We start from the raw sequence: 16,927 nt of genomic DNA, 5'->3' as shown, positions 1-16,927 counted from the left end.
AAACTTTAAATATAAATTGGTTAATTAGGTCAAACAATTTTCAATTATATAAATTTTATATTATTTAAAAAGTGGAGATGTAGGAAAAACAATATTTATAAATAAAATCGTCTTTATTATATCAGTAGAACATAGAAAATAATCTTATATATAAAACTACATAACAACTTATACATTATTACATACAAACTTATTGCTATTATATATTACAATTTGATAGTAAACAAAAGATATAACCCATCATTCGAGAAATATGAAAAAAAACAAAATGCTCATTAATATTTTCCAGTTTTGTATAAAATATTAGCAAATATGATTAATTTTTTCTACTTTGTTATTTGTACATTTTTATCATACAGAGTATTCTCTCCACTCTTTATATATTCAAAATATCTAATTCCACGTTTTGGCTTCTTATTTCGTATAAATGTTATATCTCATGCCAGGAACAATATATTTCATTTATTTCATATTATTTATACAATTTCCTGATAGTTTTACTTTTTAGTGGATAGTGATTAATATCACTGTTCTCAATATTATATCTTACCTGTTGTTGAGTAGTTTCCTTGGTTATAATTGACTTTATGTTGCATTTATGTTGCTAATGCATATTCCATTTCCATATCCGTTTGATTTACAAACAATTCTGGTTTCGAGTCAATTAAATTTTGTATTTTATGTAAATCTATACTAACTTTAAGACCAGACTCGCTGTTATTGCATTTGAAACTGTCATCAATTACCAAGCATTGCCGAATAAACTTTACAGAGTCGGAGGCATCAATCTGCTTATTTAGAATACTATGTTCGTTAAACAAAATATTCGAAACACGAGTGGCACTCAAACTTTGAACTTTTGGTCTCATAACATTCATACTATCTAATTCTAAATGTTTATAACTATTCCGTAACGTCGCTTGAGAATCATCCGTATGATCGTTGCCAATTTTCCTATTGCTATCCCTATTGTGTCGATTTGTAGAAATAGTGATATCATTCTCTAATATTTTTTCAATGTTTTTATTCGTTTTAACAATATTGAAATCAAAATCATTGTGTACTATTCTGTTAGTTTCTTTATAAAACGATCGCGCAGTTCTCTCTTCTATAGGCGTCACTATATCGTATACTTGTTTATGTTGCTGTATATCTTCCCAATTAGCTTGCAAAATTTGGTTACGATCATTCGAAACAAACGCTACGTTATCTGTTACATTATCCTCCATATTTCTATTACAAATTGTTTTGTTTAATGTGCTTAAATTAGTATCACTTGAAACGAGACGCGTCTCATTGTCAGTCTCACCGCAGAAAGAATCCTGGACAGTCATTGTATCATCAATATCATTCACTAAATTATTATCAAATATGTTGTTACGCGAAAGCATTTTTGATCTAACGGGATCTAAATTCTCTTTTGCATCGTCCTTACCACGTACTATATACTTTGTTTTATCATTAATCAAATTCTCATTTTTCGAAGAGCAAGAAAACTTGAAGCGTTGTTCCGCAGCTTGAATATCCATGTACTCTGCACTGGACGAAGCTTCATCTCGTGCACTAGAACAATTCTTCGCGTGATAGAACAATTCTTTCAGTTCCCGTTGCGAAGCTCCATTCGCCGTTCGAATCTTACTTTCTTTGGAATTATTCACCGGGATATTTACAGAGAACGTATCATACAAAATCATCTGCGAAAATATAAATATGGTTAAACTCTTCGTTTTCTTGGTGAAAAATTAATAATATATATAATTCATTATATTATATAATTATAATTATTTATATAAAAAAAATATATATATATATAATTTATAATCAATTCACACGTGATACCTGAATATTATCTGGTTTGCAAATTCGAAACTTAAGATCGTGTAAATTCATATACTGTGGGATTAATCTAGGTTGATGACAGGTACTGTGGTTGTTTGTGACTCGGGGGAAGACGCTGCGGGTTGAGGCTGAATTCTGCGATTCGACGTCGCTGTCCATCCTATACATTAAAAGATTAATATTAATCTAGATGTATCATTTATATTAGTCTTATTCTTTCAGCATTTTATTTTTAGTTTCCTTTTTATCATGTATTTTTGTCATCCATGTACAAATAATATATTATATTAATATAAATTTTAATTAGTTTGTTTTACAATTATTTTTTTATAATTGGAATATCTTTTTCTCTCATTCTTTTATTTAAAAATCATTAATAAATATATTTATTTACAGCTCAAGTTGCAATAAGAATTAACGAATTTCTTATTAATATTTATTATTTTTTAAGAGATTTTGTATTTATATAAGACTCACCTCCCACAGGATTCACTTGATGGATTTGTCTTCTTTTGCCTAGTTGAGTCAAATTCAGCAAGACAGGTGCCTGCATCCCCGTCACACTGTTAGAATCGCAAGATATACACTGGCAGAGGAGAGGCGCGGGGATACTTGTTTATAAAACACATACTCCCCGCACCATATTTCTCACCAGAATCATAATATGCTCATTGTACATTTATTATACTTTGCAAAGTGTGAACACAGGGTTTACAAAAGTTTATTGCACAAAAATATTTTATTAAAAATATTTTATTAATAAAAAATTATAAAACTAATTATATTATTTACAAAATTTCTCAAATATCTTCCAGAATTTATCAAATATTTTAAAGATTGTTATACAATGATTGTACGTAATAAATGTTTGAATATAAGTTACTTACGAATATGTTGTTTGAAGAATTATCGCCAGGACTGGATACATTAGTAAATAATTTTTCCTCCATTAGGGCAGTTTTCTCGGTATTTAACATTTCTATCTGATTACCATTTACAACAATGGGCACAGTTGTATTTATCGATTGATTTAAAATGATAGTGCGAGGCTGATTAATCACAATGTTATTATTCATCACTGTTGGCACAATGTTGCTTGATGGTGCAGAGAATATATTTTCATTTGTGTTTTTTACTTCTTGACTAGTTGTAAGAACCGAATCTGGCATTAATCTGTAATAAGTGTCTTCCGAATAATTTTGATATTTGCGTTTGCTACTGGGTAAATATGTCCTTATCGGCTTCACCAAATTTTCATTCTTTTCTTTTACACTAATTAATGCGGCGTTTTCTTCCGAATTATTTGCTGCGACTTGACTCGTATCTTTTTCATCGTGAAATGTCTCATGAAATGACATAAACTTGGTAGGCAAAGCATTTTTTTGATTATCATACGAATTGGAAAGTTCGTTTACAGATGTATTTTTCAAGAGATTTTTATCTTCACAAGTTTTATTGGTTCTTATTGGAGACATTTTTCCATTTTGCTGCTCGTTTGCTTTAGATGCTACAGTATTGCAGGCCATTGAATTTTTTTCGCAAAACTTTTCCTCAAAATTGTTTCCTTTGAACTTCTTATAATTATTGACAAAATTACTCACTGAAAAATATAATATAATGTTATGTTATAGTAATTATTATACAGTAATGTATATAAACTTCGTATTTTCTTTTCTCAAATTACCTTTTTCGTACGTGCGTTTCAGAGGTGAAACAAACGCGCGAAACGTAACTAATTCTTCTAACGTTTTACTTGTCGTTTTGCTCGTCGAAGGAGACGAAGTATCGATGGAATTTTCATGTAGTGCAATGTCATTGCGTGTGGCGTCAGGCACACTTTCGAACACTTCGGGTGGTAGAGAAGTAACATTAGTAATCTTAATATTCATAACAGGACTTTTGTTTCTATCCTCTGTATCATTTAAATCATTATTATTTGAAACAATCAGATCTGGCGTAGATTTCTGCGATCTAGCTACATCAAATTGTTTGGAAACAGTAGTCGATTCATTTTCGTTTGAAATTTCTGGCTTTAATGCGACAGATTTATGCGAAACATTATTCCTTTCCAATAAATTAGTTGATGTTGCATTTAAACTTTTAGATGTTATTGAACAGTTCTGTACTGTGTTTAACGATAACTTATTGTCACTTGTATCTTTTGATGATGATACATGAGGTATATATGAACGAGATGTCAACTGTGATGGAGTTGAAAGAGATGTTCTTTGTGATAATGCAATAATCTGCAATAAAATAGAAAATATAATAATTGTACGAATAATGTATTTGATTTCAATTTTAAAAAATATAATATATTTAAAGGTATATATAAAACCAATATATTTTAATTACATTTACCTCTACTTCATTATCGTCATCGCTCTCGATTGTGATAACATCCGCTTCTTTTTTAATCGACTGAGATGTTACGTTCTTATTAGACTCCTGTTTTTCTTTTTGAGAATTATTTTCTTTACTTGTCAAAGATTTTTCTTTATCATCATTCTTTGGTGTTGATGTGTTGGTATCTTGGCTATTTTTAATAGTAATTACATCTTCTTCATCCTTTATAAGAGCATTGTGTGATTTGAACCTTTTAAATTGAACAAGAAGTTAATTGTGTTCTATTAAAATAGTCCATAACATTTAAAAGAAATTGTCACTGATGATTATTATTATAATTATGATTTCACCATTTATTCATTTTCTGCTCAAGCTGCTGTTGCAATTTAAAAGAACGTGGTCCAGGTCGTAATTTAATCTCCGAGATCGAATCTAAGGATATCGAAGATGAACTAGAATTAAAGCTGGGTGATGAATGATATGACACAGGAAAGTCAACTCCTACAGATATTTCTGTATCAGTGTTCGAATCTGAATCAGAATCTCTACTTGGACTAGAAATGGAGAAGCAAAAATTGTATTAAATATTGCTGTTATATAAAAATATTAATTATTTAATCATAGTAATTCGAGATAAATCTTTTAAAAAATTTTTTTTATAATTTATAAAATTAAAAAGTAAATTTAATACATACTGATCAGAACTATTGTTGGATTCTTCTTCTTCATTATTTTTAGAGTTATCTGTAAAGAAAAGAACACAATTATATAAATACCATAATATTTATAGCATTTTATAATATATTTTTGACAAATTGAGAAAATGCTTACTTAATATGGAAGTACATTCAGTGCATTCCCATATAGGATTGGCCCATTTTAAATGCCCACATGCCATATGAATACCTTGCGATCCACAAGTCTGACATAATGCTAATTCCCACTTACTGTAATATTTTACAATGATTTCATGATACACATATAAATAGAATATCAAATTTTAATACTGTTACAAGCAATTATTACTTTATTTACATATTTTACAATTACTTACGCATTACTGCTTACATGCTTCCTTCCCTTTGGACAGAGACATTTCACTGCATCACACTGATTATGTCTATACAAAAGCTCTTCAAATGCATTTGGTACCAATTCCCATGATGCATCCCTAATATTACATAAAAAATATGTATTTCTATTCTGTCATGTATGTATTAACTTATTAATGTTAACAGGATTAGTAATATTTTAATCTAGAAATAACTTTTAATTTTATACAGTCAATTAATATTCACACAAATTAAAGAATTCTGATAAAATGTATAATGAAAAAAGAGCTTCTATTTCTATACTTACTGACTCGGAATAAAAATCCCATATTGTAACATAGCATTTCGAAAATCTATCTTATTATTACATAAAGGACACTTGAAAAAATATCCTGCACTTGTAGCAAGTTGCTGAAACAAAAAATTGTTTTGAATATATATTTATAAGCATAGAAATATATTTAAGAAATTTGAATGCCATTGTAATTTAAAATTAATTAATTAGTACAAACTTTTCATGCATGAGGTACTATTATAACTAACCTGAACACATGTACGATGAAAAAATGCATTCTTTTTACAACATGGGGCCCATAAAGTTTCTACAAAGTCACTAGGATTTACCTTTTCATAACAGATATAACATAATATATTATCTAATGGGCTAATCTGCTTTAAAATATGTTCATCAATTGTTTGCTTTGGTCTATGATTTACACAATATGATCTGAAACATTCCAATTCAAATAGATTATTTAGTTACCCGTAATTTTTATGGTTTTATAACATCTGTAAAGAATAGTAATAATATGATATTTCCTTCTCACCTAAATTCACCAAAATATTGATGTAACGAACCAGCTTTCAAGCCACAAGGAAAATGAAATATCTTTTTACACCTTGTATTACAACAACCTAAAGTAGCACCAATCTTTTTGCAATATGAGCATACCTAAAAACATTTAGAATAAATTTATAATTTGTAGTGTTCAACATCAAAAAATTATATATACAATATATATTAAAAATATATAAAATACTTAGAACAATAAACAGAGAATATATAATGATTTTTAAAATGATATACCAATCGCTTTCCTCTGCGAATTTCCTTCTGTATATCTTCTGTCAAAAAACCGAGTATACCCTCATCGTCATTTCCTCTCTGCTCCATGTTTGACGAAAGAAGCTAAAAAAGGAATGCACATAATACTTTACACATAATATTAACACATAATATTAACAATATAATTTTGATAGATGTACTGTAATCTTTTTATATCTCAACTATATTCTTTAAATTCTATATTTAACAATGTTAGAGAAAAACAAGACAAATTCAAAACGACACTTTAAGATTACTTCGAAGAACGTGGAACCTACCAGGCAATAATAATGCGTGACAATTCCATTATATTCATGGATTTTGCCGTACTCCAGCTCGTTGTCCTCCGTCAGGTTGCAAAAACAGCAAGGCTTGCGAGAGGAGCTGCACCTGGCGGACATTATGGTTCCGCCTGAATGACAGAGGATCGCAAAAAGCTCGATCAGGACTGAAGAACGGAAACCTTCTGGAACGATATCAACCACGAGCACTTGATTTGCGAAATTCGGGCTCGATGTGCCATGACAAACGATCGCTGAGCAAATAATACTGCTGCAGTTTGACGGGCTGAAACACACGTCACAGAGGTGCTCGGATTCGCGATGGGGTCGTAAAATCACCTGGCTAAGGCGCGACGAGACGCTCGTCGTCGCGCGTAAAGGCCAAAAAACTACTGCGAGTATCAGCGAGAGCTAGGGCCGACTCTCCCGCGCGATTTTCTTATCGTTATTGTACGTCCGACATCATCGCGCCCGCATTTCATCCGAGTCACAAACACTTTTTAAATTGCGTCGGCACGTTTAATGTTCAGCGAAAACGTGCAGATTAAAGCGCGTCTAATCAGCGAGTCGCGCTCGAGGAATGAAAAGGCATCACCGATCATAATTTCACGCTTTTCATATTTATATCTGTGTTATATTATTAGTAAAATTTGTGTGAAAAACTTTCGAGGGTGTTATAAACGTTTCGTGTATCAATTCTATAGAATGTGTATGCACGTATGTTTTGCTTCCATTTGGAGGGAAAACGAAGTTCTTCGGTACTCGTCGATTGGTCGAATTGATATACTCTACATTTTCGAACACACCCTATTTATACTAAAGATCGTACCTCTCATTGGTCAGTTTGTAAATTAGTTGACCAATTGGTGGATTCGTTGCTAGGTTTGTTCTTAAATGTACTTTGTGTGTCAAAAAATTTAAATTGAAAAAATACGAGAATTTAAATATCTACAAGATAGAATTGTATACAGAAATCAAATGTATGCTGTACTTGATTAGTTCAAATTGAATTTATATTATACTTATTTATAATTATAAAAAATAACATTTTAGTTAATATTATATAAACAATTATATATATTACAATATTAACAATGTTACATATTACTCTGTGAAAAATTCATAATTTATCAAAAATAAAATAAAAATACTTTTAACAAAACAAATAAAAAAATATATTTCAATCATTTTAGATAATGGATTTACTTTCATCAATACCATTCAGCAACTACATCCAAGCCTTTAATTCCATTGGAATTATTTCCATAAATAATGTTATTTATGTAAGAAACTTGTTTAAGCTCTTTACGAGCTTGAGACATTCGGTATAGAATGGGACAATCCAAAGATAAGCATTCTATGTCACCTAATCGTCCAATACAAGAATGACAGATCTACAAAGAGAAAATTCATTATGATTCAAATAGAGATTATTATACATAATTAAAGATAATTGATTAAAATTCGTGAATTAAAATGATTAAATGCACAAGCTTGCTCTTAATAAAATATATTCCCATATTTTTTTTCATTATCCTTACAGCAGCGATTTGTTGTTGATTTCTTTCCAGTTGTCTTATCTTCTGAAGAAGTACAAGAATAGTTCGGCTTGGTTGCGAAAGACATTCTGGGCAAACTTCTTTATTAGTTTGTTCCCCGCAAGCAACACATGCAACAGAACTGAAAAACTGACGAATAGTAGATTTTGTATTGTCTTCTCCTAAGTGTGCAATATTACTGAAACTTGTGCGATGAGATATTTCTTTATACCTGTAAAAGTATAATATATTATAATAAGTATAATATATTAAAGTGTTTCTCTTTCATAAATGTTACTGAATTAAATTGACGCAAAACATGTGACGTTATATAGTTGGAAATTATATTCTTCAAGTAGTTCCTATGAATTTAAGTTGAAAAATATATTCTTCTAGTAGTTATTATGCATTTACCATGTGTTGACGTCGATTCCGAATAGATTAAAGCAGCGATTGAGGGGCGGTATAATGACTTTTGTTATGTAATACACGGAATTCGGAATTAATCCCGGATCGGTAATAACTTCCAGCGGTGTGCGCACGCAGTGGATGAGCGGCTGATTAGGTGCACCAGCAACGATAATGTAGCGAACGCGTTCGCTGGTTCGTGGAACAGCGCGTGGATCTTTTCTGATCAATCTACGGGTTAATTCTAAAGCCGGCACGCAAGCATTTGCCTTGTATCCGCGTATCCCGCGAAACTCCTTCGCAAACGTCAAATCCTGTATGGACACGCGTCGCTGGAAGATCTTGTCGAACTGTCTGATGACATAAAGCTTCACCAGCGAAATATCCTTTGTATCGAATAAAATCTTTAGGGCTTTCTCGAGTATCTGCAAAACGAAAAGATATTTAACTGTAAAATCAATCTTTTTCACGAGAAGAATTATTTTAGCGTAATTATTTAGTCATCCTGCTTACTTTGGAAACCGCAGGACATCCATCCCTGCGAACCGTCTCGATTCCTTTCGCCAGAAACTCAGGCTTCTCTTGATCGCGCGTTTCGTACATGTATCCGCAATATCGTTTTTTCGTCTGAAATAATACATTTGGCAATTTAATATATTATTAATTTTTTTACGTATAGTATTATCACTATGTGTATATTATGTATATTAATTACATATATTTGTTATTTCTTGATCTTACTTGTAAAATAGCGGGATGAAGAACTTTTTCAAATTTAAGTTTTACAGGCGGGGGATTAATCGCGGTTACAGCATCTGCGATCTCCTCGCCGATAGTGAATGCCTCTTCTCGAGATTTTCCAGGTAATAACACAAACATGGAATCTGTGTCCCCGTAAATCACTCGAGCGCCCCATCTTGGAGTAGATTCTACTAGTTTGATCGCTCGTTCCAACGTCTCTCGTCCTTTGCTGACTACACTATCCCCTATCTGTAAAAAAACCTCGTCAAATAAATACTTTCTACAAAAAATAGCATCGATATTAAAGCAGAGACTTAAAGAGATTTTCATCAAAATTTATGCGCATGTATGATTTTTAATTTTTTTTTTATGTAGCTTAAATATACATCATACCTCGATGCATGGCATTCTACCACTAAAATTGGCGGATGTATATCCATAAGTGACATTCGCGATTAACTTGAGACCCAACTGCTGCGAATGAAGAATGCGATGCAATGCGCGATTTTCTGCTGAGTGTAACTTCATAGATTCTTTCACCATCAAACGGGTATTTAAAATTTCCGCCAGCATACGCGGTAATATTCCCTGCCGTACTTCTTTCTTCACGAACGCTACTCCGCAAGGTGAAAAATTTATCTTGTCTTGCAGCTTTAATGCGGTGTTCTTCCTTATCCTTAATGTTGCTGCACCAAACTCGAAAGGACCGTATCTAACAAAGAAAAATATCGAATTAAATTTAATCTAATGTCTGATATTATCGATATTTATGTTAGATATATAAGATATACTTACTGTCCTATGTGTTCTATTCTTCCTAAACAGGTAGAGAAACAGTAATTATAAGCAATAATCATACTCGGATACAAGCTTTGGAAATCGAGTACGATCAATGGATCGGTATAAAATTCAGATTCGGGTTCCATGATCAACGGTATACATTCCGGGGCTCGCATTTTGGCCTTTTGATGTATGGATGGTGAGATTGGAATGTAATTCATGGGTTTTGCTAATCTTAACATCATGGACTCGACACGAAACTGCGAGCCTCGTGAGAAAACCTCGTAAAATTGTATACCAAAGAGACGAGCGTGTTCGCATGTGCGACCTACATAGAAAAGTTTAGAATAAAATAATGAATTTAAATATGTTTTAGAATAACTAATGATAGATATATTTAACACGTGAAAAAAAAAATATAGAAAAATTTATATTATTAATCTTACCTATAATATCTAAGTGATTCAGAAGCTTAAGAGTGCCTACAACTCTGACGACGTAATGCTGTATAACTCTGCTTCTTATTATCATACTTTCATGCTTCCACCAGGTAGATAATGTTTTGAAGGAAGGGCATGGAATTCTTTCGTGTAAAACATGATGCATGACATTCTCAAAGCTGTACGTTAATAACGCTGGAAGAAATTAAGCAAAAATCTCTTTTTCATTTTGAATAAAAGAAATATATATATATATTTTATATATACAATATATATATATATAAATTGAATGAAAGAAATAAAAATTTATTTTAGAAATATATAACTTACCTGCCTCGTGTCTCATGATTCTCCAAACATCTAGGATATTGCGACCAAATACTTTAATTTCATTCGCATCGTCCTTTTCAGACGTATGAGCATCGGACTTGGAAAATATCTGCATATGCGGAACCTTTGAAATTCTTAATGGAAAGTTATTAAGATTAAGATAAGATGCTCTCTGAAATACGTAGCCCCACGAAAAAGCTTCCACTTCCCAACCGAGTAGAACATCGGGATTGTACTGCTCGATCAATTTTACGAGACTATTGAAGATATCTTCTTCTGTTGCAACATACAATATTGGACACATTGCACTCGCAGAATGCATTTTAGTAAGTCTTGCACTTATAGAATTGGAATTTACAATTATAGCACCTAAAACAAAAATTATAAAATTATAATAATCTTTTGTTATATATAAAAAAATCTTTAATTCATAAAATCTTGTGAGAGTAATATTATAATACAAATTTTTTATATAACTTTGTTTTGATAATTACCATGTTCTATCTGCTCATTAGAATCCATCGAAACATCATTGTAAATCGCGTAAAATAATGCAGCGATAGAATCATATTCCGGATCAGGAAGAAGATCTTCTCGAGTAACAGTGTGTACTTCAAGAGACAGTAATGTCAGATATTGATGCTGTGGAAAATTTAAGATTAAAAAAATAAGTCTTGCATTCACATAAATAAAATTAAAGTAGCAAACTTACTGCAGTTATCGCTCTAGCGTTTTGAAGATTCTGACTCGAGACGCTGCCGAAGCTTTCCTTAGACGAGCATTCGATTTGACCGTACGAGACACCAAGCTGCTGCATCTTATTTTGTTTGTGTAACAACGGATTTTCTAATGCCCTTTTTAAGGAAGGATTTAAACTATTTCTTGACATTTGCAAATTATCCGAATTTTGTGTAAACTCGAATTTCCTGCTGTCATCGGATGTTTCGCTTCGTTGAAGGACCGATGAATCAGATTCTTTTACAGTTGAATTGTTACTTGAGTGATTAGAAATTCCCTGCTGGGGCTCATCTCTTTCATTGACAATATTAATTGACGAATGTTGTGCGTTTTGCACATTTAACTCCTTTCCTTTATTCTTTTCTTTGTTCAATAAATATCTTTTAGCTCTTATCCAATTTTTAACATCTTTGGAAGATGGTGGTGGTATGAGTGGTTTAATTGTTAATAGATTATATCCTGCAAGCGTCCGTTTGATATGATGTGTCTTTATACTCGCTCCAGAGGGATGAAATTCATTGACCTTCATTCTTCGCCAAAGCTTAATACTCGTAATATCTTCTAAACTAGATTTAAATGTAGGTACGTCAAAGCGCAGAGAATTCATGTTTGAGGATTCCTTTTGCTTCGAGAAATCAACTTTGTTACCGAAAAATGGCTTTTGCCATCTACACCTTGGAATACCATATAATGTCATACTTTCTAAAATCCTTTCAGTACTAGGAGGTTTATATTTTGTAGTAATCGTAATTAATGCATTTCTTCGTGATTGATGAATATTTCTCTCCAATGACAAACATTGACTGTCATTCTCTAGTTTTTCGTTGACATGTTGGGTGAAAGTTGTATTACATACTTCGTCTTCATCTTCATCAAGATCAGTTTCAGGAATAATATCATGAAGTGTCAAAGATGTTTTGGCCGAATTACGTATGCCTGACGCGTAGTTTCTCTCGGGTGACGTATCATTATTACTTTTCTCTGTCTGTTGACTGTTGAAAACACTATTGTCACTGTTTTCATTATTGAAAGAAATTGCAATTGGATCTTCACGTACTTGGTCAACAGAATGCTCAATCAAGTTTTCAGATCGGCTCGCGTGATGATCCGATTCTACAAGAGTACTTTCCATTTCATCATCATTTAAAAAAGATAATTTCTTACGAATCTCTTTGGTTTTTTTAACTAACAAATTTTCACTATTTTTCATTCTTTGTTCGTCTCTTATTGATTCGTCAACTGTTGTTACTTTAGTAATGTTTATAATACTTGTACAATTTTCACTATAAATATACAATAAATATTATTTCCTACTTATAAATATTTTTAAATTATGTGTAATATAAAAATCTTACAGAATATCTGTTTCATTAACTATTAACTTTTCTTGATCTTTCTTATCACTGTCGACAGTATTTTCTGAAAAAAGAAAAAGAAAAATAAATTAAGTCTAAAGCATTTAGTACACTATTTCTGCAAATAAATTCTTATAAATAAATTACTCAAATTACCTGAATCTATATTTGAAAGATTTGTTAGGCGTTTTTCACAAAGTAAATTCACACGTAACGAACGTGTCTTACGTTTTGGTGTAGTAGAAGTAGAAGGAACATCGGATATCGGTAGATATTGTTTTCTTTTCGAAGAATTGCATTGTCGTATAGGACTTCTACTAGTTTTCGGAGATGTGATAACAATATCAAGAGGCGAGTAGTTACCTGACAATTGTGGACTTCGGGACACTTTGCTTGGAGAATTATATTTTCTTTTTGGTGTTTTAACGATACTTTTTCGTTTACTAGGTGATTCGTGATCTTCAGCTTTGACTTCGCGCTTTCTTTTCTTCGGAGTGATCTGAACCATGTTTTGCGACACACTCTTTTTTCCAGATTTAAAAACACATATACATTCCTCTTGTCTGTCAATCGTAACATCAACTTCAGGTTCAGAATCGCTAGAGTCAGTAGCTGTGGCTCCATCAATATTCGATATTATAAATTTCGTTGAGACAGTATCCAGCTTATGATTGATATTAAAAATGTTTTGTTGAATGTATGAGTTTGACTCTTGCTTATAATTACATTTATCTTTCTCATAGCCTGCTATATAATATTGGTTAATGTGTTCTAAACACCCAAATGTTCCTATCTCATCTATATCATAAACATCTAAATCTCGATGGTCTGACTGTAATTGATATTGTGTAACACACAATTTTTTCTCTATTTCCTTATTATAGACAATTCTTCTTTCAATATTTTCTAAATAAAGCGTTTTTCTTATGATAGCACCGTCAATTTGTGAATGCATTAAAATCTGCAAATTCTTGCTAGTTTTCACAAATATATGAAAATAATATCTGTTTAAAAAGTTGTATAATTTTTTCTTTAAATATCTATCAGAATTATTTGCAATATACTTAATAATATCTACTAGATATAAATTTCTGTGTGAATTACACATTGCATAATCTTTTTTTATATTAATAACAGGTGCAACATGTTTATTATCTTCAGGAAGGCACTGAACTGTAGTACAATATGTTGTTGTATTGTCTTTAAATATCATATTTATATTACTGCAATCATTCTCTCTTTCATGGTCCAACATATTTCCACATAGATCATCAGTTCCATCAAGTTGGGGAAAATTCGTGAGCGTAACATCTCTACAACTTTCTCCAGTAACATCTATATCATTTGATTCAGTATTCTCCTTATTATTTGTAACTTCCACAATATTGCTATGCTGACTCGATCTCTTTTGCATTGATTCCCAAGAATTTAGATCATCTAAGTCTAAACTTGTAATATTTAAATCCTCAATTTCCTCTTCCTCTGGATCATCATTTTTAACTGGTTGGCTAGAGGTAGAGTACTGAGACCCTAGAACGCTATCATCATCTACATTACTTTTGACTTCATTTTCTTCCGCCAAGTCAGCCAACATTTCTACTAATTGTATATCATCTACATCCACTACACACAAAGCAATAAGTTACATATTTTACATAATTACTTTAACAAAAATATTTCATTCAGATTTAAAACAGAATGAACACATATAATAGTGAATAATATGGTACTTACAAATACTCATATCTGTTACATTACTTTGACTTTGATTTGCTTCTAAAGATGCTGATGAGACTACTTGCAGAAATTTATAATTATTAGATGTTTTCTCACTATTTTCTTCGCAGGAAAAAGATTCATTGTGATTTATAATACAAGATGCATTTAGGACATTTTCATCATCTGCTACTTCGATAGGATATGAAGATACAGTTGTATTTGAAATAATTGTTTCATTAGTCTGGAATAAATAAATTAAAATTATACATAAATATATATATACATGTACAAAACATACATTAGATAATTAATACAATGGAATAATAAAATGGAATACCTGTGATATAGTATTCAGTCTCTTCAATAATTGACTCATTTGATAAATATCACTGCTTGTTGGAGGAAGGATAATTTTACTAGGAGTTTTAGGATATAATAATTGAGATTTTGTATTTTCTAAATCAGCTGCAGCTCTCCTAGCTTTCTCTTCATCCCAGATTGCGGCAAGACCAGGATTCAATTCCAATTTTTCAGTAATATTTTGTCTATTTAGAATATCTGAAGCATGTGCATCCACTTCCAATTCGCACATACTTTGTCTCATTATAGATGTTGGCAGGTACATTTGTGAGTTTATCAAATCCATTGAAGATTTGTTTTGACTGTCTTCTTCAATTGTATGTCTTTGCAAAGAGCATCTATATTTTATACTGTTCAAATTTATCAAATTCATGCCATAGAGATCGTAATCCATCATAAATTGTAAAATATAGGGAATATGTGCTTCATATGGTTGAAAAGTTTGATTGAGAATAGCACCATTCTGAAAAAAATATGTTTGTCTTGATATATTCTTTCTATAAGAGGTATATAAAATTATATTTTGTATAGAAAAGCACTGTTACCTGTAGCAAATCTGCTGTTCTTTTAATTATAGCTGGATTATAAAAATATATCTTAAAAAATAAATGTTCTTTTTCATGATAACCATAAAAAGGTCTGTAAAGCAATATTATCATAATTAATAAATGTGTAGAAAAATATAAATGTAATTGTCATAAAAAAGATATTACTACAAATAATTAGTAGAAGCTCAATCTATTAACTTCTAATAAAAAATGTTCTTACATTCCTGATACTCGTTGAATTTTGTATACATGTTGATTGCTGGATGATGTAGAACCGAACGATGTATTCAAGGCAGAATCAATTGATGCAGCTAGTTGATAAGCATAACTATCTGTATTCTCCTGGACAGTGCATGGTACATACATATATGGAAAGACACCGTGAATGTGTAAACATGTCTTTTTACCTAAAAATCCTTAAACTTTAGTAAAGTCTTTCAATAATGTAAAATGTTTTATTTATCGAGAGGTAAACCAAATTATTGATTTTATATTTTGTTCTTGCCTGTGACAGTTGATCCGAATATCCTAATTATCGGCACCTTCCTTATTTCTGAACCACGAAATTCGGAGAATGTCGTATCAAGTTCCGGTATCGGAGGTGCTTGATAACTATCGATATTTACCAAAGTTATAGAAAACATGTCGCCTGATTTCTGCAATAAAACTGATGCGTCTAACACTTATAAATATATAGTGACATTCAATTATAACAATAAGTTCTTATAGAAAATAAAAAAGGACACATTATCAAGACATCAAATGAGACAAACAAAAGTAGAAGCACAAATAGACTGAAGAATAAATATGGTCCTTTTTACTTGCACTCTTTTCTCACCTGAATAAAATAAATTAGATTTTAGATATGTAAAATTAGATATGTAACACTTGGTGCAAAACGAAAGAGAGAATGTAAACAATCAAGCATGCACCATGCATTCGGTATTTTGAATGAATCTACGCGTAAAGGTGCCATAATCATCATAACATTTATCGACCAATCACAGTCAAGCATTCTTACTACGTAGCAGAATTAAATGGCGGGTTTTTTTATAGTTGAGAAAGAATAGAATATAAAATAAAATAAATATATATATATATATATAATAAAAATATATATATAATAAAATATATATATATGTATTACATTATAATAAATAAATATACTATATATAATATATATAAATTATAGAAATTAAAGAGAAAGAAAAAAAAGAAGTTTAATTAACAATTTTTAGTTTACATATAAAGTTTTATATATAAAGAGACTGCACTACAAATGATGTTTATATCTAAAAGTTAAAAGAAATACAAATTTCTTTGTTTTGATTGATCAATTAAATAATT

General features: G+C 30.9%; 2 protein-coding genes across 3 annotated transcripts; both read right to left on the bottom strand.

The window, feature by feature from the left end:
* Nucleotides 1-94: 94 nt before the first annotated feature.
* On the bottom strand, nt 95-7,017 carry LOC114943004 (uncharacterized). 2 transcript variants are annotated; one of them, XM_029318537.2, is made up of 15 exons: nt 6,621-7,017; nt 6,325-6,426; nt 6,065-6,189; nt 5,781-5,964; nt 5,545-5,648; nt 5,240-5,356; nt 5,017-5,132; nt 4,881-4,929; nt 4,536-4,739; nt 4,201-4,435; nt 3,524-4,085; nt 2,727-3,439; nt 2,317-2,402; nt 1,840-1,999; nt 95-1,694 (listed from the first exon to the last, which is right to left on the bottom strand). In XM_029318537.2, exons 1-15 carry the CDS (start codon nt 6,741-6,743, stop codon nt 597-599), a joined length of 3,978 nt encoding a protein of 1,325 aa, XP_029174370.2. In that variant the 5' UTR covers nt 6,744-7,017; the 3' UTR covers nt 95-596. The 2 variants fall into 2 exon arrangements, with proteins under 2 accessions (XP_029174370.2, XP_085338175.1); XM_085482049.1 differs by lacking the exon at nt 95-1,694 and having other exon boundaries at nt 2,317-2,386; nt 6,621-6,812.
* A 790-nt stretch (nt 7,018-7,807) lies between these two features.
* On the bottom strand, nt 7,808-16,579 carry DNApol-zeta (DNA polymerase zeta catalytic subunit). Its single transcript, XM_029318536.2, has 19 exons — nt 16,419-16,579; nt 16,086-16,236; nt 15,801-15,987; nt 15,578-15,671; nt 15,010-15,495; nt 14,688-14,913; nt 13,110-14,576; nt 12,954-13,017; nt 11,573-12,881; nt 11,355-11,502; nt 10,861-11,229; nt 10,537-10,725; nt 10,106-10,418; nt 9,704-10,022; nt 9,311-9,559; nt 9,083-9,196; nt 8,576-8,994; nt 8,165-8,393; nt 7,808-8,017 (listed from the first exon to the last, which is right to left on the bottom strand). The coding sequence occupies exons 2-19, from the start codon at nt 16,222-16,224 to the stop codon at nt 7,835-7,837; spliced, it is 6,504 nt and encodes a 2,167-aa protein (XP_029174369.2). The 5' UTR covers nt 16,225-16,236; nt 16,419-16,579; the 3' UTR covers nt 7,808-7,834.
* Between the last annotated feature and the right edge of the window lie 348 nt (nt 16,580-16,927).

The sequence above is a fragment of the Nylanderia fulva genome, unplaced genomic scaffold (assembly GCF_048542155.1).
Source record: "Nylanderia fulva isolate GAGA-0341 unplaced genomic scaffold, ASM4854215v1 Scaffold2, whole genome shotgun sequence".
Classification (NCBI taxonomy): Eukaryota; Metazoa; Arthropoda; class Insecta; order Hymenoptera; family Formicidae; genus Nylanderia; species Nylanderia fulva.
Note: the sequence above shows the minus strand (reverse complement) of the source record. Positions and strands in the feature narration are given on the sequence as shown.

What these genes read in the sequence shown, in the direction of transcription:
- LOC114943004 (XM_029318537.2), bottom strand. Translation starts at nt 6,743, where the DNA reads ATGTCCGCCAGGTGCAGCTCCTCTCGCAAGCCTTGCTGTTTTTGCAAC. An exon ending in TGAATGTACTTCCATATTAA is followed by an intron (nt 4,930 to 5,016) that starts GTAAGCATTTTC and finishes TTTTCTTTACAG; the next exon opens with ATAACTCTAAAAATAATGAA. An exon ending in ATGACGATAATGAAGTAGAG is followed by an intron (nt 4,086 to 4,200) that starts GTAAATGTAATT and finishes ATTTTATTGCAG; the next exon opens with ATTATTGCATTATCACAAAG.
- DNApol-zeta (XM_029318536.2), bottom strand. Translation starts at nt 16,224, where the DNA reads ATGTTTTCTATAACTTTGGTAAATATCGATAGTTATCAAGCACCTCCG. An exon ending in GAATCACTTAGATATTATAG is followed by an intron (nt 10,419 to 10,536) that starts GTAAGATTAATA and finishes TTTTCTATGTAG; the next exon opens with GTCGCACATGCGAACACGCT. An exon ending in ATCAACAACAAATCGCTGCT is followed by an intron (nt 8,018 to 8,164) that starts GTAAGGATAATG and finishes TTCTCTTTGTAG; the next exon opens with ATCTGTCATTCTTGTATTGG.